Below are 20,890 nucleotides of genomic sequence, written 5' to 3'. Positions count from 1 at the left end.
CTATGGCCGCACCGCAGTTTGGGAATCCCATCGCTGCGAAGCCATCTATGATCGCCTCCACGTTTCCCAGGGTCACTACCTTTGACAGCAGTACATCAACGATTGCCTTGGCTACTTGCATCACAACAACCCCCACGGTAGATTTGCCCACGCCAAAGTGGTTCGCGACTGACCGGTAGCTGTCTGGCGTTGCAAGCTTCCAGAGGGCTATGGCCACTCGCTTCTGGACAGTCAGGGCTGCTCGCATCCGGGTGTCATTGTGCTTCAGGGCAGGGGACAGCAACTCACAAAGTTCAAGGAAAGTTCCCTTCCACATGCGAAAGTTTCGCAGCCACTGGGATTCATCCCAGACCTGCAGCACTATGCGGTCCCACCACTCAGTGCTTGTTTCCCGGGCCCAGAATCGCCGTTCCACAACATCCACATGACCCATTGCCACCGTGATGTCCTCGGTGCTGGGTCCCGTGCTTTCTGAGAGGTCTGTGCTACTCTCAGACTTCAGGCCCTCACCGCGGTGCCGTAGCCTCCTCGCCTGACTTATCTGCATCTGCCTCTGGGAAAGGTGGATGATAAGCTGCGAGGCGTTGAGAACGGCCACAACTGCAGCGATGGTCGCAGCGGGCTCCATGCTCGCAGTGCTGTGGCGTCCGCGCTGTCACTGACTAGAAAAGCGCGCGAACTGATTTCCCGCCGGCGCTTTCAGGGAGGGAGGGCGGGAGTGATGGACGGATGACGACAGTTACCCAAAAGCACCCTCGACACATTTTTTTTACCCAGAAGGCATTGGCGGCTCCACCCAGAATTCCAATGGGCAGCGGGGACTGCGGGAACTGTGGGATAGCTGCCCACAGTGCACCGCTTCCAATGTCGACACTTTCCCCGTTAGTGTGGACTCACAAAGTCGAATTACTGTCCTTAGTGTGGACACACACGTTCGACTTTGCAATATCGATTCCAAAAATTCAATTTAAGTAAAATCGAACTACTCTCGTAGTGTAGACATACCCTAAGATGGAACACAGGAAAGCAGAAGTTTAGGTGAATAATAGGACCAAAAACATGCAAGATTTCAAAAGGAAAAGGTGAAATAGGAAAAGTGATTTTAGTAACTGAAGCTATGAGCAAAATGTTGACAATTTGTTTTATAATTATTGCCAAATTGTAATTGTTGCCAAAAATGAGGTTCTCTTAGGGCCAGATCCTGCTCTTACTCAGTCCTTCAGTGAGAGTTTTGCCTGGAAATGACTGAGAAATAATTTCTGGATTCTGCTCTCAAAGAACAAGACAGAATTACACCGTTGCAGTACAGGAACACTGGCCTCATTCTATGTAGCATTTGGATCATGACTGATGCTTTGAAAGCAGTAAATGGATGCTTAATCGTTTATCAGATTTTAGGTAAAACCAAGAGATTTGGAATGTATTTTTGCACTCTTTATGATTCCTTTTTTATGAAGTTGTTAGTGTGCAAGCAGGGCCGGTGCTTCCATTAGGCGACCCTAGGCAGTTGCCTATGGCGGCAGGATGTGGGGGGCGGCATTTCGCCGCCCTCGGCGGAATTTCGGTGGCGATTCCTCTGGGTGGGAAGAAAAGCGGCCACGGAAACACCACCGAGAACCAGGGCCGCCCAGAGGGGCTTCTTCCACTCCATGTCTTTGGCGGAAATTCGGCGGCGGGTCCTTCACTTGCTCTGGGACCCGCCGCCGAAGTGCCCTGAAGACCCGGAGTGGAAGGACCCCCACCGCCGAGAACGCAGCTTCAGAGGAGGAGCTGTGGCAAAAACCCTGGCGCCGCTCCTGTGTGCAAGGACTGTGCATAGTCCTCTCTTTAGTTATGGCTTGATACAGGTCATATTTATGGGATTTATTAGACCATGTCTTTAATATTACCCTTTTTATATGTTTAATTTCCCAATGACAACTGTTAATGATGTATTAAGAAAGGATTTTTTAATTCACCTAATACAAGTACTGTAGTGTAATCCCTTTATCATGAAAGTTGAACTTACAAATATAGAAACATGTACAAAAGAACGGTTTCAGAGTAGCAGCCGTGTTAGTCTGTATCCGCAAAAAGAAGAACAGGAGGACTTGTGGCACCTTAGAGACTAACAAATTTATTAGAGCATAAGCTTTCGTGGACTACAGCCCACTGTAGTCCACGAAAGCTTATGCTCTAATAAATTTGTTAGTCTCTAAGGTGCCACAAGTCCTCCTGTTCTTCTTTGTACAAAAGAACTGCATTCAAAAATAAAATGATGTAAAACTTTAGAGCCTAGAGTCCATCAGTACTACTTCTTGTTCAGCCAATCACTCAGACAAACAAGTTTTTTTTATATTTGCAGGAGATAATTCTGCCCGCATCATGTTTACAATGTCACCTGAAAGTGAGAATAGGCATTCTCATTGCATTGTTGTAGCCGGCATTGCAAGGTATTTACGTGCCAGATGCGCTAAAGATTCCTATGCCTCTTCATGCTTCAACCACCATTCTAGAGGACATGCGTCCATGCTGATGGATTCTGTTCAATAGCGATCCAATGCAGTGTGGACCAATGCATGTTCATTTTCATCATGTGAGTCACCAACAGAAGGTTGATTTTCTTTTTTGGTGGTTCAGGTTCTGTAGTTTCCACATCAGAGTGCTGCTCTTTCAAAACTTCTGAAAACATGCTCCACACCTCGTCCCTCTCAGATTTTGGAAGGCACTTCAGATTCTTAAACCTTGGGCCGAGTGCTGTAGCTATCTTTAGAAATCTGATATTCGAACCTTCTTTGTGTTTTGTCAAATCTGCAGTGAAAGTGTTCTTAAAATGAACAACATGTGCTGGGTCATCATCCGAGACCGCTATAACATGAAATATATGGCAGAATGCGGGTAAAACCATGGAGCAGGAGACACACAATCCTTCTCCAAGGAGTACAGCCACAAATTTAATTAACATATTTTTTAACAAGCATCATCAGCATGGAATCATGTCCTCTGGAATGGTGATCAAAGCATGAAGAGGCATATGAATCTTTAGCACATCTGGCATGTAAATACCTTGCAATGACAGCTAAAAAAGTGACAGCTGAACGCCTGTTCTCACTTTCAGGTGACATTGTAAATAAGAAGCGGGACGCATTATCTCCTGTAAATATAAAGAAATTTGTTTGTCTTAGCGATTGCCTGAACAAGAAGTAGGACGAGAGGACTTGTAGGCGCTAAAGTTTTATATTGTTTTGTTATGGAGTGCAGTTATGTAACAAAAAAAATCTACATTTGTAAGTTGCACTTTCACGATAAAGAGATTGCACTACAGCACCAGTATGAGGTGAATTGAAAAAATACTATTTCTTTTGTTTGTCATTTTTACAGTGCAAATATTTGTAACCAAACATAAAGTGAGTATTGTACACTTTGTATTCTGTGTTGTAATTGAAATCAATGTATTTGAAAATGTAGAAAAACATCCAAAAATATTTAATACATTTCAATTGGTATTTTATTGTTTAACAGTGCAATTAAAACTGTAATTAATTGCGATTAATTTTTTTGAGTTAATCGCATGAGTTAACTGCAATTAATCGACAGCCCTACTAATCAGGTATGACACTGAAAGGTAAGGACACATAAAATAGATAATCTTTTCTTTGCCTGTCACTTGTTCAATTATTCCCCTACAGGATCAGGCCACTTCGAAAGGCCTTCAGTGAAAAAGGAGACATGCATAAGGTAGGATACTGTTTGTTTCCCAATAACGTCAACTGGTATCACGGGTACTGCCTGTCAGCCTGTCAGCAATTTTCTCACATCAGCAATTCAACTGTAGGCTTAGCTTGATCATTCTGATTTTATCATTGTGGATAACAGTACATAGATAATATTTAGGAAGGGAAGACCTCTCACTCTGCAACTGTCAAAGAACAAGGACCCTGAACAAGGACAAGAGAGTCTGGGAAATTGTTTGAATCTTGAACAAAGCTTTAGGCACTAACACAGGTGATATGTACAGTGGCCTCATGAAAACACAAAACACAGAGATGATATTATTATTAGTATTAATCATGAATATTCATTACTGCTTATATCACATATAACTCTATTTATAATAATAATGGGTCTGCTGGCAAAAGGTATTAATTCAGTTGGGGCCCAATTCCAAGCTCATTTAAATCAATCAGATGACCTTTCCTGAATTTGATGAGCTTTGGTCATTAATCCCCTGAAACTGCCTGGTATCCAAGGTTGCTGTTATGAACCGAATAAGTGGATATATTTTCTAATACACCTCTACCTTGATATAACGCTGTCCTTGGGAGCCAAAAAATCTTACCGCGTTATAGATGAAACCACATTATATCAAACTTGCTTTGATCCATCGAAGTGCGCAGCCCCGCCACGCCTCCCCGGAGCACTGCTTTACTGCATTGTATCAGAATTCGTGTTATATTGGGTCACATTAAATCTGGGTAAAAGTGTATTTCAAACCAACTTTTTTGACTTTGCCTGTGTCACGGGGTCATTCACCACAGTGGCGTCTCCTTCTGGGCATTTTGGGAATTAGCTCAGCCCCATTGGGTGCATCCTCGGGTGGTGGTGGCTCTCCCGTCCTCGCCTCCGCCTGCAGACCTATTACGGCTCCTTCCTCTCAGCGTCTGCTTCGTGGCACAGACTTCCGGCTGTCACCATCTGGTTCCCCCCTTCTGGGGGACTCCTCCAACAAAAGGCCAGCCACTCTTTGCAGAGGCTTGGCAGTCCACTGCTGCCTCTTCCTTCCAGCTCACTGTCTATTCCCTGGGCCACTTCCCCATAGCCTGAGTTCCTTCTGTTTCTGCCTCTGGCTACAGTTCCTTTGCCCTCTTCCCAGGGCCTTGTGCCTGTAAGTCCTGGCAGCCCACCAGGAGCCCTCTAGGAAGCCAGTCTTCTCCCTAGGGCTCCCTGCAGCAGACTTACTTTCTCTGGTCTGCAGCTTCCTTTTATCTGGCTTGGCCCTGATTGGCTGATCCAGTTGCCGCCCTAATTGTCTGCAGCTGCCACCCAAATTGGCTGTTTCCCCTGCAGCCACTCCTTTGGCTGCCTGCTGCTCAGCCTCCCTAGGCTGTTTTTAACGCTCCCAGCGCCAATGCTGGGCAGGCACTCCGTCACAGCCTGCTATAGACTCTCATGTTGACATTGTCATTTGTGATGGATATGAGAACATTCCAAGGACAAAGAAAATAAAGCTGAAGAAGGCAACAGATAAGTCCCTGACCTCAAACTGCACAATCTTTAAAGTTTGGGTAGGTTATAGCTAAGATACATTTTAACTCCCGTTGAACAGCACTGTCTAGAAGGAGGCAGCCCATCTTGATCCCTGCAACAGTCAAGTCTGACCACTGTCCACAGACTCAGAGCATCAGAGTCTTCATGAAGAAATCCTGCATCTCCCCAAGCAGTATGAGAGTAGGTCCATAAAGATCATTCCCATCATTAACAGCAGCTTCAGAGGAGGCCAGTCCAAGATTTAAACTCTGTCCTCCAAAGCACTTATCTTAGATGGAGAAATGTTTACCAAAATTTCAGTGTTTGTAGTTACTCCTGGGGGCATTCTGCGCCAAAAAAATTAAAAATTCTGTGCATAATATTTTTAAAATGTGCAAATTATATTTGTCAAAATAACACTACATAGTCATGCCAGTTTCAATTATTTTGGTAATTTATTTCAAAATATCTGTCAGCTAGTATGTCTGTAACAATATAGACACACACAAAAATTCCCCTGGGAGTAGAGAGTCAAAGAAACCCCTATGACAACCCAGTTCTTGTTTCTCTGCCCCCTTCCCTACCCCCAGAGCCCAGCCGGGGGCCAGACACCCACAACCCCTCTCCCCCAGAGCCCACCTGTGGACACCCCCCCCCCCCAGCAAACCCCCTCCTCCCCAGAACCTAACCGCACCCAGCTGGGGTCCAGACACCCACAACCCCTCTCCCCCAGAGCCCACCTCTGGACACCCCCCCTCAGCAAGCCCCCTCCTCCCCAGAGCCTAACCGCACCGCGCCCCCAGTGAGATACCTGCACCCCATCCCTCCCGCCCCCGAGCCCAGCCATGGGGCTCCTAGCCCAGATACCCACACCCCCTCCTCCCTGGAGCCCAGCCATGGGGCCCCACTGGACCAGATACTCACATCCTCTTCCCCCACCCCTGAGCCCAGGGATCCAGAGGAAGAAACAGCCTAATGCTCAGTCCCAGGCTTGCATGGAGTTTCCTGTGCACCACCTTCTCATTCTCTCAGGGCATGCTGGGAACTGCAGCTGCCAGGAACCCTGTAGCTCCCTTTCCCTCCCCCAGAAGTGTCTTCTATGTGCGAGCAGGGCTCTCCAGAGTCCAGTGGCCCCTAGTGGCGGCTACCACACCTGCAGCCCATTTCTGTGGTGGAAAGGAAATTCTGCACGCACGTTAATTTCTGCATTGTGCAGTGGTGCAGAATTCCCGCAGGAGTATGTGTATAATGGGCCAGATGCATCAATATACTCAGTCTCTGAGACAACACAAGTGAGAGAGTGTGAATCTAACCCAATAGTTATTCAGTATCCTTAGTGTGGTGCAGATAATGCACACTAAACATGTATACATATATATCATACATACACAAACATGCACATATTACCAACTAATTTTGATATTTAGTGAAATTAGGTACTAGTTTACTGTAGTATTTTGTCTAATTAATTCCCATTAGTTGTAATCTACTTATGAAATGAACAAAATGTATAATTCACAAAATTATAAATAAACTGTTTCATTCTGTTACGTTGTGTCTCAGACATTCACTCTTACAATCTGTACACTATGCCATTTTATGCAGTCAGAGTAAAGTCCAGAATTAAGATAATGTACTGTAATTTTCATTTGAATCTCAACAGGGTTGTTTCCAAAAGTCTGATGTAACAAAATTCAACAACAAAAGCTACTCTAATACAGAATGTCATACTATTGTGTGGATTAGAATTAAGTAAACAAATGCTGCATCCAAAATGAAGTATAAATAATCTTAAAAGTAGAGTTATATACAAGTGCCAGAGAGGTAAAACAGCTGCACCTTGCAAATGGCTACATTTTTCTGTCTCCCTTTCTGAATAAGCGTGCTTTCAAATTGTTTGTAGGAAACAATTTTTGTATGATTGCACTCTTTTTCGTACTTTCAGAAGCTTTTGACAAAGCAATGCTGAAAATTATGTGCACCATTTAGCAGACAGAGAAGCCGGAATTAATGAATAAGAAAGCCCAAAAGCTTTTTGTGCCAGATGTTCAAAACATTTTCATAAGAAAATACCAACTGTTTTTTTTCCAACTTATACTCAGAATAGACTCTCTAATACATCTCATTGTTGTCTTTTTAGTGCTACCAAACTGGCTTCTAGAATAACATCTGTGTTTTGCTTGCATGAAAGTGTTCTCCAAGAAAAACTGATAGGAAATTTAATCCTTGACTTCTCTTATGTTACCTAGTTAGTACTGATATCCCTCGGTGATATTTCAAAACAACAATCATTTATGTGCATTGTAACCTTCAAATAGCTTTTGACTTGTAAGATTAGGGAAAGTAACAGAAAATCTCCCAAATTACATACACACAATCTCTGCTAAGGTTTTAGATTGACATTTTCCAGATTCTAATTAAATATAAGGTATTAAAAAGTGCCTGTTATATTACAGCAGATGTTTGGCATAATGGAAACAGTTATAACAGCAGTTTATTAGCATTTATTAAAATTACAAACCAACTATTACTTTAGTTTTTCAGCAAAATCATTCCAACAGCCACTGTTGTAATTATACTTCTGATTCCTCTCATTTGCAATTCACAATTTCCTCCTATGGGTAAATCAGACTTTCCTTCACCAAAAAGAAATGTGACTACACTTTATAAAAATATCCTTTCTTGTGTCTCATACAATGTTTCCATGAGTACCTAGAAATATCTTCCTTCCCGTCCCTAAACTACCTCCCAATTTTTGACTGTGCCCATAGAAAAATGAAAACCTGGCTACAGATACATTCACATGGGCACTGAAATTAAACAGGAGCACAAGGGAACACAAGACAATAACTTTGGCAACAGAAGGACTTCTCAGTTGTTACTGTTGGAGTTTGCACCAGTCTTTACATAATAAGTAAACTGAAACCATCATTGCTGTTCCATAGCAAAAATTAAACAATGTCAAGGAAAAGAGATTTGTCAAAGACACTCAGTTTGTTCCTTGCATCCATTACTTTTTTCTACTTTTAAAAATTTCTGTCATAAAACATTTACCTGTTCAAGCTACGAAGAAGGGAGAAGTGAATGAATGAAGAGATTCATTTTGTTAAAAAATAATCCTATGTTGCCATTCGTACAGTGTTGTAAAATGCCGTTCATCTGACATATTTGGAGGCTTTGCATTTGCATGAAAGCGCTTCTGATCTTGTCATAAACATATTTGTGTTTAACTGGCACAGTAAACAAGAAAGAAAAGAATCTGGAAACTATGTTATGGTTGCAGTAAACCAAACTCAGTTATACACAGGTGGGTTATCTATTTTGTTGCTTGTGAAGTTACCAGGACAAAGTTTAAGGTGGGTCTTTTCATGTGAATGTGAAAAGGGGGAGATGGAGCTCTATGTCAGAGGTTTTAGAAGCCACAGACAGGTATCTCACTGAAACTTTTTTACATGCAGTATGTCACTTTGGCTATGGGATAGAAGAAAAACTACCCAAGGTCTGTACAGAGCTTAAGCTCTGAGACCCAAAAACTGGTCCCACTGATTCAGTGGAAAAACTGGAAACAGCCCTGAATGCTTAACAGTAATAATGCTCCTGTTAGAATAGCCTCCTTATTTACCTTATTTTAGGTTGCTGTTTTCCCACACTCTCTCCACACAGGTTTTCTAAATAGAATATCTCCCCCTCTCAGCCCCAAACTACCTCCCCACCTATTTTTTTATCTCACTTTACTCGTACTTTCAGTAGTAACAATACTTTATAGCTTGACCCATGACATCACATTTTGATTTGGCTCAGCTCCTCCAGAACATTATGCAAAGGTGTCTAATATTGTTACTAAATTGCTTAGCTAAGGCCATATTTTAAGAAACCGAACAGTCTCTTAAGTGGAACATTTGGTCTTTAAGCATGCTGATGAGAATTCAGGATGTTTTTACTTTTTAAAATATTATACTTATGACTCCCTCCACAGTATGTGTTGTTTAAGCTACACTAGCTTCTTTCCATAAAAAAATTGTAATTGTGGAAAATGACCACTTTTGAAGTTTAGCACCTCTAACCTCCCAAAGCTTTCCATGTCAATCTACAAAAAGAATTTTTACAAGGTGAAAATGTGCTAACCCTGTCAAGGTGAAAGATATAACTATCCAATCATTATGCCCTGAATAAAGGACACTGGGGATAGACTGAACTTACATTTAACCTCTCTTTGTTGATTTTATAAAGCAGTCCCTTACGGAGTGTTTCCATAGTAACAAGAGAGCTAATTTTTAATTTCTAAGATTCTTCATCCACTTAACACATAGATACTGTAGCATAAAGAGTAGCAAATACCACTCTTGCTGTTCTGGTGTTATTTAACTACTGTGGGGAAAAGTAATACATAGTTTTCAATAAAATTGGAGATTTTTTTTCTCTCCTCTCAATGGTCCGATATAAAAAAAGAGTTCAGGTTTTACTTACATCTTTGGTTTCTGCGTTTGCTCTTGTACATAGTCATTGTGAAGAAATCCCACTTTCTAAGAAGTAACTGCCTTGAACACAGACACAAAAGAAAGGAGATTGTGCTTCTGCTTTGCAGTGAGACAGTTGCTCACTGACAGAAGGTAACCAGCAATGTCTCAGTGAAAGCCAGGGTAATACCATTTTTGTAAAATCCAGGGGAGATGCTACTGGCTCTAACTATTTTCTCTAATACGAACCCTAGAGAGCAAATGAATTTCTTCCCTAACATTGGAGAACCTCAAATACAATCCATACAGGATAAGGTGTCATACTAAGCAGTGCTGCATTAAGAATGCAGTAATTTATGATTTAATAGTTTGACAACAAAGATTCCATGAAATAGCAGAGGTACATGGAAAATATCTTGCATAAGTACCTGTATGCATAATTAAAAACTAACTTTTCATTGAGAGGCTGCAAAATATGCATGTAAAGGCATTAGAAATATTATACACCCAAACATAAATTGTTGACTCAGCAAAACTACCATTAGGCTAAATTAACAGAATTTTTGCTTAAGGAATATGGACTACAAAACTGGGCCCTTCATGAATACAAATAAGTTTTGTAAGAGTTACTATGCTAACCAAATAGATATGATCAGACTCTTAAAATCCCATCTTGCTTTGGGTATTTATTTCTGAATTATTTTCTTATAGACTCATAGACTTTAAGGCCAGAAGGGACCATCATGATCATCTACTCTGACCTCCTGCACATTGCAGACCACAGAACCTCACTCACCCCCTCCTGTAATACACCCATAACTGATGGCTGAGTTATTGATTTAAAGACTTCAAGTTACAGATGACCCACCATTTACTTTAGCTTAAACCAGCAAGTGACCTGTGCCCTATGCTGGAGAGGAAGATGAAAAACCCCCAGGGTCTCTGCCAATCTGACCTGCGGAAAAATTCCTGGTGAACAGTTGGACCCTGAGCATGTCGACAAGAGCCACCAGTCAGACACCTGGAAAAGAATTCTCTGTAGTGACCCAGAGCCTTCCCTATCTAGTGCCCCATCTCTGGCCACTGGAAATATTTGCTGCTAGCAGTCACAGATCGGCTACATGCCATTGTAGGCAGTTTCATCATACCATCCCTCACATAAACTTATCAAGCTCAGTCTTGAAGCCAGTTAGGTTTTTTTGCCCCCCCCCCCCCTGCTTCCCTTGGAAGGCTGTTCCAGAACTTCACTCCTCTCTGATGGTTAGAAACTTACATCTAATTTCAAGCCTAAATGTGTTAATGGCCAGTTTATAGCCATTTGTTCTTGTGTCAGCATTGGTGCTTAACTTAAATATCTCCTCTCCTTCCCTGGTATTTATCCCTATGATGTATTTATAGAGCACAATCATATCTCCCCTGAACCTTCATTTGGTTAGGCTAAATAAGCTAAGCTCCTTGCGTCTCCTCTAGTAGGGTAGGTTTTCCATTTCTCTGACCATCCTAGAAGCCCTTCTCTGCACCTGCTTCAGTTTGAATTCATCTTTCGTAAACATAGGAGACCACATGCTCACAGTATTCTAGATGAAGTTGCACCAGTGCCTTGTATAATGGTACTAACACTTCCCTATCTCTACTGGAAATAACTTGCCTGATGCATCCCAGGATTGCATTAACCTTTTCACAGCCGCCTCATAGTCATTGTGTGATCAACCAATACACACAGGTCTTTCTCCTCCTCTGTTGCTTCCAACTGATATGTATAATAAAAATTCTTGTTGTAAGTCCTTAAGTGGATGACCTTGCACTTTGCACTATTAAATTTCATCCCATTTCTATTATGCCAGATTTCAAGGTCCTCCAGATCTTCTTGTATGATATTCCAGTCCTTCTCTGTATTGGCAATACCTCCCAATATTGTGTCATCTGCAAATTTTATTAGCACACACTCACTTTTTGAGCCAAGGTAATGAATGAAAATATATTAAATAGGACTGTTCCCAAGACTGATCTCTGAGGAACTCCACTAGTAACCTCCCTCCAGCCTGACAGTTCACCTTTCAGTATGACCCACTATAGTCTCCCCTTTAACCAGTCCCTTACCCACCTTTCGATTCTCATATTAATCCCCATCTTCTCCAATCTAACTAATAATTAGATCTACTGCATTTACTTTGTCTAAAAAAATCAGTTATCTTCTCAAAGAAAGAGATCAGGTTGGTCTGGCATGATCTACCTTTTCTAAAACTATGTTGTATTTTATCCCACTTGCTGTTTACCATTATGTCCTTAACTACTACTACTTTCAAAATTTGTCCACAACCTTGCATACAATTGAGGTCAAACTAATGGGCCTGTAGTTTCCTGGATCACTTTTTTCGCCTTTTGTAAAAATATGTACATTATTAGCAATTCTCCAGTTATAGGGTACAACCCCCGAATTTACAGATTCAGTAAAAATCCTTGCTATTGGGCTTAATTTCATGTGCCTGTTTCTTTAATATTATTGGTTATCTCTGTCCCCAGGATTTGGTTCCATTAAGCTGTTTGCGTCTGACTTCCACCTCAGATGTGGCAATTTCTACTTCCATATCCTCATTTCCATTAACCATCCTACCACTACCCCCAAAGCTCCTCATTACCCTTATTAAAAAATGAGGGAAAGTATTTGTTTAGGTGTTGGGCCATGCCTAGATTATCTTTAAACTCCACTCCATCCTCAATGCTTAGTGATCCCACTTCTTCTTTCCTTGTTTTCTTTTTATTTATATGGCAATAGAACTTTTTACTACTGGTTTAAATTTCCTTTGAAAGGTCCAACTCTGCTTGGCTTTTGGCAGTTTTCAATTTTTCTCTATGCTGTTTGACCTCAAGAGGTAGCTATCCTTGCTGATCCTTCCCATCTTCCATTCCTTGTAGGATTTCTGATTTCCCTTAGTAGCCTGTTTGAGATGCTTATTCTGCTCATCCAGTTTGTTCTGCATCCCTTCCTCATGATTTTTTTCCTGTTGCTTGGGATGCAGGCTTCAAATTGCTTGTCAGCTTGGACTAAAATTAATTCCAAGCCTCCTCCACATTCAGATCCTTGAATTCTTCAGTCCAGTCCACTTCTCTAACTAATTCCCTTATTTTTTTTTAAGTTTGCCCTTTTGAAATCAAGGACCCTAGTTACAGACCTAGCTTTGTTTATCCTTCCATTTAGTTTAAACTAAATTAGCTCATGATCACTCGAACCATGGCTGGTAAATCTCAGAAAACTAAATGAGAAAGGAGGGCAGACAAAAGATCGGGGCCCAAAATCTTGGCCCAAAATCAAAAGGTGTGTTAATGGTCTCATCCAGCAGGCAGGGAGGCAACTCAGATAGTTATCAAACCTGAGGTGGGGCCCAGTTCCACAGAGAAAAATCCTGGGGGTAAAACTGAAATAAATCCCCTCGAGTCTGGATATATTGGACCCTCTTAAGAATTTTATGCAAGACCAGGCCAATGATTCTCTATACCCAAATATTAGAAAAGTAGTAGTCAAGATAAATGGGATCCCAGTAGAGGGGAAATCCAAAGCTCCAGGGCTTTACTTTGTTATAAAAAAGGACCTCTTATATAGACTAATCCAGCTCAGGAGCAAGAACTGGAGCAGCTTCTAGTACTCCATGGACACAGAAAGGCAGCATTAGATCTGGCATTTGTTTGGGACACCTTTGGGGTGTCCCCTATCAAAACACTAGATAGAATCTTACAAAGGTTCTTTTGGCTGGGAAAATGCATGGAGACTGGATGCTATTGCAACAGTCCACAACCTGACTGCCAATTGCACAGTCCACAACCTCAGTTAATGGCCCCTTTAATAACCATTATCAAAGACCCATTTGACAAGATAGCAATGGACTTGATAGGACCACTGGAGAAGTCAGTCCGAGGTCAACAGTGTGTGCTTGTTGTACTGAATTATTCTACCTGGTGTCTGGAAGCCATATCACTGTGAATGAGCGTCCAAGACTATAGTGAAGGAAATATTCCAGATTTTCCCTTAGGTACAAATGCCCGAGGAGATTGACAAGATCAGGGGCTCCATTTGTGTCAAAGTTGATGAAGGACCTCTGTGTGATGCTTTGAATATGCATCTCAGGTTACTGCTCACAGACTGGTGGCCTGGTTGAATGCTTCAACAGAATGCTGAAGAGCATGATAGAGAAAGCAGTGAGTCAAGATGGGAAAAATTGTGATACCTTACTACTCTGCCTGACGTTGGCTGATATTGGGAAAAAAACAGACTTCCCTCCTTTGAACTGTTATATGGTCACCACCCCTGGCATATTGGATATTGCCAAGGAAGACTGGGGGTGAACAGCCTAATCAAGGAATGAACGTCATCGAACTTGTGATGCAGATGCGGGACGGAATATCCCAAGTTATCCCAATAGTGCATGAACACATGGAAAAAGCGCAAAAGGCCTTATAAGCCTATTATAATCCACAAGCAAGGGTTTGGAAATTCCAGGCTGGTGATCAGGCAATGGTGTTGGTGCCCACAGCAGAAAGCAAGCTCTTGGCCAGATGGCAGGGGCCATACAAAGTACATAAGAATACTGGGTCAGACCAAAGGTCCATCTAGCCCAGTATCCTGTCTTCCAACAGTGGCCCATGCCAGGTGCTCCAGAGGGAATGAACAGAACAGGTAATCATCAAGTGATCGATCCAGCCAGTCACCCATTCCCAGCTTCTGGCAAACAGAGGCTAGGGACACCATCCCTGCCCATCCTGGCTAATAGCCATTGATGGACCATCCTCCATGAATTTATCTAGTTCTTTTTTGAACTCTGTTATAGTTTTGGTTTTCACAACATCCTTTGGCAAGGAGTTCCACAGGTTGACTCTGTGTTGTGTAAAGAAATACTTCCTTTTGTTTGTTTTAAATCTGCTGCCTATTAATTTCATTTGGTGACCCTAGTTCTTGTGTTATGAGAAGGAGTAAATAACACTTCCTATTTACTTTCTCCACACCAGTCATGATTTGATAGACCTCTATCACATCCCCCCTTATTCATCTCTTTTCCAAGCTGAAAAGTCTCAGTCTTATTAATCTCTCCTTATATGGCAGTTGTTCCATACCTCTAATCATTTTTGTTGCCCTTTTCTGAACCTTTTCCAAGTCTAATATATCTTTTTAGAGATGGGGCGACAACATCTGCACACAGAATTTAAGATGTGGGTATACCATGGATTTATATAGTGCCAACATGATATTTTCTGTCCTATTATCTATCCCTTTCTTAATTATTCCCAGCATTATGTTCACTTTTTTGACTGCCGCTGCACATTGAGTGGATGTTTTCAGAGAACTATCCACAATGACTCCACAATGACTTTCTTGAGTGGTAACAGTAAATTTAGACCCCATCATTTTATATATATAGTTGGGATTATGTTTTCCAATGTGCATTACTTTGCATTTATCAACATTGAATTTCATCTGACATTTTGTTGCCCAGTCACCCAGTTTTGAGAGATTCTTTTGAAGCTCCTCACAGTCTCCCTGGGACTTAACTATTTTAAGTAGTTTTATATCGTCTGCAAAGTTTGCCACCTCACTGTTTACCCCTTTTTCCAGATCATTTATGAATATGTTGAATAGGACTGGTCCCAGTACAGACCCCTGGGCGACACCACTATTTACCTCTCTCCATTCTGAAAACTGACCACTTATACCTACCCTTTGTTTCCTATCTTTTAACCAGTTACCAATCCATGAGAGCACCTTCCCTCTTATCCTGTGGCAGCTTACTTTGCGTAAGAGCCTTTGGTGAGGGACCTTGTCAAAGGCTTTCTGAAAATCTAAATACACTATATTCAATGGATCTCCCTTGTCCACATGCCTGTTGAACCCCTCAAAGAATTCTAGTAGATTGGTGAGGCATGATTTCCCTTTAAAAAAACCATATTGACTCTTCCCCAACAAATTATGTTCATCTATGTTTCTGACAATTTTGTTTTTTACTATAGTTTCAACCAATTTGCCCGGTACTGAAGAAAAGAACTCAGATCCAAAGCAACCCACATTTCCTTTTGCAAAAGCAGATAGACACTGTTTTACAAAACCAAAATCCAGCCTTCTCTCCCCATGTCAAATTAAATTAAACTAGTTAAGTCTTTGGAATGTTTGCTTTATTGTGAAAATTCTGAGACTGAAGCATAAAGAATTAGAAAAATCCAATGTTGCTCAAAAGTTTGTGTTTGGAAAATACTTAGCAGATGTCAAAAGAATCAGTTTGCTGATTTTAATAGGGCTCGTGGATGAACAGAGTGTCCTGCACTGCAGGAACGACATTGGTTCTGTTGTCTGTAGCCACAAATCCACAGGAAGGGGAAGAACAGGTGAGCCTCTCCTCTTTAATGGCTTCATGCTGGCTGCTGCTACAGTTCTCATCATCCTTCTCTCCCACAGCTGACCCACTGGGAACTCATATATATAATTTTTCACTGGTTTGACATTTGTTCTCTATTCTGTGTTGATTATGAGGTGATTTATCTTTCCCACACAAATGAGAATACCAGTAACTGAAATGCCAGCATTTCTGACAGATGAATAGCTCTCCTGAGTTAAATAAGATGGCTGCAGGGTGGGTATGCTGGAGTTTAGTTAGGCGAGAAGCAATGCCACCACTCTGCAGAAAACAGCTGTAGTAGCCTCAAGAGATGGGATGGGAAATGCACAAATCCATGCACAGAACACCTGCAGCAGCATATTTAACTCAAGCCTTGATCACACCCCTGATCCTGCTAATATTAACTGCACATTAAATGAATCTGACCTGTGCAATGTAAAGCCAGAGGACGGAAGATGAGGATGCCTCCCTCTCCATGCTTTGGTTCACTGGTGTCATGACATCAGTGATTCAAATGAACTAGCAGCAAATAGTCTGCTGCTACCGGTGGTTGTCCTTTCCTTGCTTACTATTGCCTCACTGTGATCATGGATACAGTCCCTGCTTTGCTTTCCGAGCAAAGGGAGCACTTGCCCTTACTCAGTGCACTGGAATGAGGTGGGTTTTCATTAGTCCTCATCACTAACATTTGTTCACTGCCACACATCAGTAATCTCCTGCCTTATGTCCTCCCTGTTTTCATCAATTGGGGAGGGGGGGGCTGCAGGGGTCAGCTCTTTTTTGGGAGTGACAGATCAGAAGAATTCTCCATTTTAAATCTAATCTCAGCCCCTGCCTTTCTGGGGTGACATGTACTGTAATTCCTATGGAGGAAATGAACTCATTTTAAAGGAACCTTTCCTCTGCTCAAGCAGGGGAGAATGGAAACCTGACCTTTACTTTCCAGAAAACCCCATGGGGCTCTGATACTGTTATCAGCTATCACTGGTAACCCAGAGATTTGAGCAAGTGAGGTTTGGCTAATCAAGGTTCTTCTGTATTTAGAATTTCAATTCCAGGAAAAATAAGAAACACAGCAGGATGGTTTTTTTCCTGACTGGCTCAGAGACTTAGGGTCTAATTCTGCTCTCACATTGGTTTTACACTTTCACTCTGACTTTAATGGATTTATCTCAGATTTACACAGGGCTAAGTGAGAACAAAATCAATCCCTCAGACTTTCCCCACAGAGTTAATGAGACAAAATGAGTCTCTGCTGATCTACCTGGGTACATGGAAGCAGAGAACCAGAAGAAATGCCAGGCAGTTTCAACCATGTGATAAAATCCAATTGACCCAGCTTGAAACTCAAACATGCACAGTGAAAGGTGGCATTCAAATTAGTGACTTCCAGTAAAAGAAAAATAGAACTGTGTGCTAATTTGTAAAGCCCTGCAAGTCTGCGCATATCAGCTTTATATCTCTGGACCATTTTTGCAGATTGTGGATCGGCTGCAGATACAAATTTTGTATCCGTGCAGGGCTCTTCTAATGTGCACAGGTGAAAATTGAGGTGAACTTTGAGGTGAAAATTGTTATAGTAATTTTGCATTTTCACTGAAATGCCCTGAAAATATGAAGAGGCAAATCTGAAGTACTTCTAATTCTGAATCAATTTTTTGGCACAACTCTAGTCATGAGCATACAGCCATACAGTTTAAGGCCAGAAGGGACTACCAGATCATCTAGTCTGACCTCCTGTACATCACAGGCCACCACCCCCACCCAGGACCCTCGCACTAAATCCATCAATTGAAATTAGACCTAAGTATTACAGCCCACAACAGACCATTACATGCCACAAGCCGAGAATAGGAGGGACCAAGGTGCATCAGTGTTCAAGATCCCTGTAATGGCAGGGAAATGATTAGGTGAAATGTACAAGATAACCCTGACAATTGACCCACACTCACATACTGCAGAGGAAGATGAAAAGGACACTGCCAATCCAACTTGGGGGAAAATTCATTCCCTGCCCTACATACAGCAATCAGTTAGACCCTGAGCTTGTGAGCAAGAACCAGCCAGCCAAGCATCTGAGAGAGAGAATGCTTGGTACCACCTCAGAGCCCTGGCCCACCCTACCTGTCTCAAGCCATGACCATCCCTGATGCTTCAAAGGAAGAAGATAAAAACAAAAAACACAATAACACCACACAGAATACTTTGGGGGGGAATCTCTTCCTGACCCCTTCAGGTGGCCAGCTGGAACCCTAAGGTCTGAGTTTTTAAGAACGTAAGACAAACTGGAAGTCTAGGTCTGCTGAGTCCTTCCCTTTGCTAACACAAGCAATCCCGTCATACAATCATCTCTATTTTTTCTGAATAAAAATAAAAATTCTAATAATATATGTACTCAGCTAGGAAAATCATGCGTCTCACGAAGTGGGTATTCACCTACGAAAGCTTATGCTCCAATACATCTGTTAGTCTATAAGGTGCTCTTTGTAGCTTTTTACAGATCCAGACTAAACGGCTACCCCTCTGATAGGAAAATCAAGAAACTCTATCTTCTCACCAGAGTCCAATGTGGAAATGTGATGCTATCAATTGGACTTTGTAATTTAGATAAGCTTTCTTCTATGTAGGCACACCTGCAGAACAATGCTACAACTCTATGATGAGTGCTTCGAGTATTCAAATGCCTTATAATGATACAATATGTAATATGAATCGTAACTTATAATACATTAGGAGGACATAGGCCTATTGAATATCCCTCCATCAGACCAGGAAATTACAATTTGTTTTTCTAAATATTAACCAAAATATTGCTTTAGCAATTTGTTTAAATAAACTTTTAAAATACCCAAGTTCAAGAGAAAGAGGATTTTTATTTATTTATTTGTGTGTGTGTGTTTCCTTTTTATTAACTGATACATGGAAAAAATGTCTTGACATTCAGGAACCTAACTATTGCATTGATCATGTAGGGTAGGATGACCGTTTTTAAAGGGACAGTCCCGTTTTTTGGGACTTTTTCTTACATAGGCGCCTATTACCCCCCACCCCCGTCATATTTTTTCACAGTTGCTATCTGGTCATGCTAGTCATGGGTTCTGAGGTTAAGAAAATACAGGTCCAGATTTTCAGCTGGTATAAATCAGCATAAATCCATGGAAGTTCAATGGAACTATTCTAATTTGAACCAGTTGAATATTTGGCCCTCAATTTCTAACTTTTCAGGTTAGTAGATATAACAACTCAATCTCTGAACTAAAGACAAGATAGACAACTCTGATCTGGAGATGGTACCACTGGTTAAATACATGATCTCTGACTACCTACTACCCAATCATTTTCTTAGAAAGTGATTGGCACTATGCTGGAAATAGCCATTCCTGAAAATATACATTACATTAGTACTTGAAAGAATGATTGTATTGGATGATGATCAATTGGCACCACCCCTGAAAGTAATGCCCTGTATTGATCCATAGGGGGTTGGTATGCCCAAGTAGGTAAAGCTTGTGTGAATCTCCTTAGTTACTGTAACTACAAGACAAATATCCCTAAGATAAAGGTGGACAGTGGATTAAGATACTAGCAATGTTGACAAATATGGAGCATGATTAGTTAAACAAGAGAAAAATATGAAAAATACTTTAAAATATTCACAAGGGAAGTGGAATCAGTTTAGCATAATGACTAATTCAGAGCTTCATAATGCCTTTGAAAATGCAAACACCCTCATTTTGTAAAATTATAGATAATTTAAAATAAAAGAAGGATTTTTAGCATTTTAGAGGAAATAATGAAAATTGAAATATCAGCATTATAGCTCTTATTGTGCATTAGACTGTTTCATTCCACGTAAACTATGTACTTGCATTTTAATGTCTCACCACTCTAAAAGCTTCTACCATTTCATTATAATCCTGTTTTAAGATACAGCAATTTAAAACAAATATCTAAATTAGCCTACAAAGATGCTATAGAAAATAACAGATATAGTTGTATCCAGCTTCCGGACAGTAAATGTTAAATCTTAGTAATTTAAACAAATGAAACTTCACCAGTTAAGAATATTCTCCATTTGTATTACATACATTATCAGAGTAGTGTCTGAATTACATGCTATCCAATAACAAGAAGAATCTGCTACCATTCAGTCGACCTGGCTCTGATCTTGGCTTCCCAAGTATAAATCCAGCCTAACTCTGATTTCAGTGGGCCGCACAGGGAGTAATTCTATGCAGAATCTGGCCAATAATGTTTACCCATAAGGAGACAATTATTCATAGACAGAACATAATATGGAATGGTCCCACCTCAGCACTGACTGCCCTAATCTTCCAGTTGAGGAAGTTAAGTCCCATGATGGGAAGGAGCCAAGGTGAGATGGAGGGATAAAATCCCTTACTTGAGCCACACCTTTTCACAGAGGTAGGATTCAAAAAAGGATTAGACATTTATATATGAATAATAAGAACAGCCACAATTATAGTAGATAGGATTTTTTTTTAAAGAAGGGATATGAACCTCATGCTTCAGAAGATTACAGCTATGATGCCAATTAACTCCAATCTGGCATTTCTCCTGTTCAATTTAAAGTTTATTTTCTTTTGGCAGATTGCAGATCATTACACCTTTTGCATCCTATTCAGTAGAGAAATTATACACCTGTTTAATCATTTGCATTTGCAGGCTGCACTTCAATCTTAGTACACAAGGGACTTCCTGTTCCATTATTTCAGACTCTCATTGATATCCATTACACTGACATGCCAATATGGGTTAGCCACATGAGTTCATTTGCGCCCACTTTATGAAACAATTTTACTTTCT

At 41.1% G+C, this 20,890-nt stretch overlaps 1 protein-coding gene across 29 annotated transcripts in view; it reads right to left on the bottom strand.

Annotated features, from left to right (window-relative positions):
- The window catches only part of RALYL (RALY RNA binding protein like), a 598,747-nt gene that overhangs the window by 166,090 nt on the left and 411,767 nt on the right, over positions 1–20,890 (bottom strand). For 3 of the 29 annotated variants that reach the window (XM_008165327.4, XM_065585835.1, XM_065585837.1), the window contains exon 1: positions 9,694–10,499. The exons of 25 other annotated variants lie outside the window; for them this stretch is intronic. In XM_008165327.4, the coding sequence (XP_008163549.1) occupies positions 9,694–9,730 (37 nt within the window). In that variant the 5' untranslated portion in view covers positions 9,731–10,499. Of the gene's footprint in view, positions 1–9,693; positions 10,500–20,890 lie in introns of those variants that run through there. One more of the 29 variants, XM_065585836.1, reaches the window with a different exon arrangement.

Source organism: Chrysemys picta, chromosome 2, assembly GCF_011386835.1.
Source record: "Chrysemys picta bellii isolate R12L10 chromosome 2, ASM1138683v2, whole genome shotgun sequence".
Classification (NCBI taxonomy): Eukaryota; Metazoa; Chordata; order Testudines; family Emydidae; genus Chrysemys; species Chrysemys picta.
Note: the sequence above shows the minus strand (reverse complement) of the source record. Positions and strands in the feature narration are given on the sequence as shown.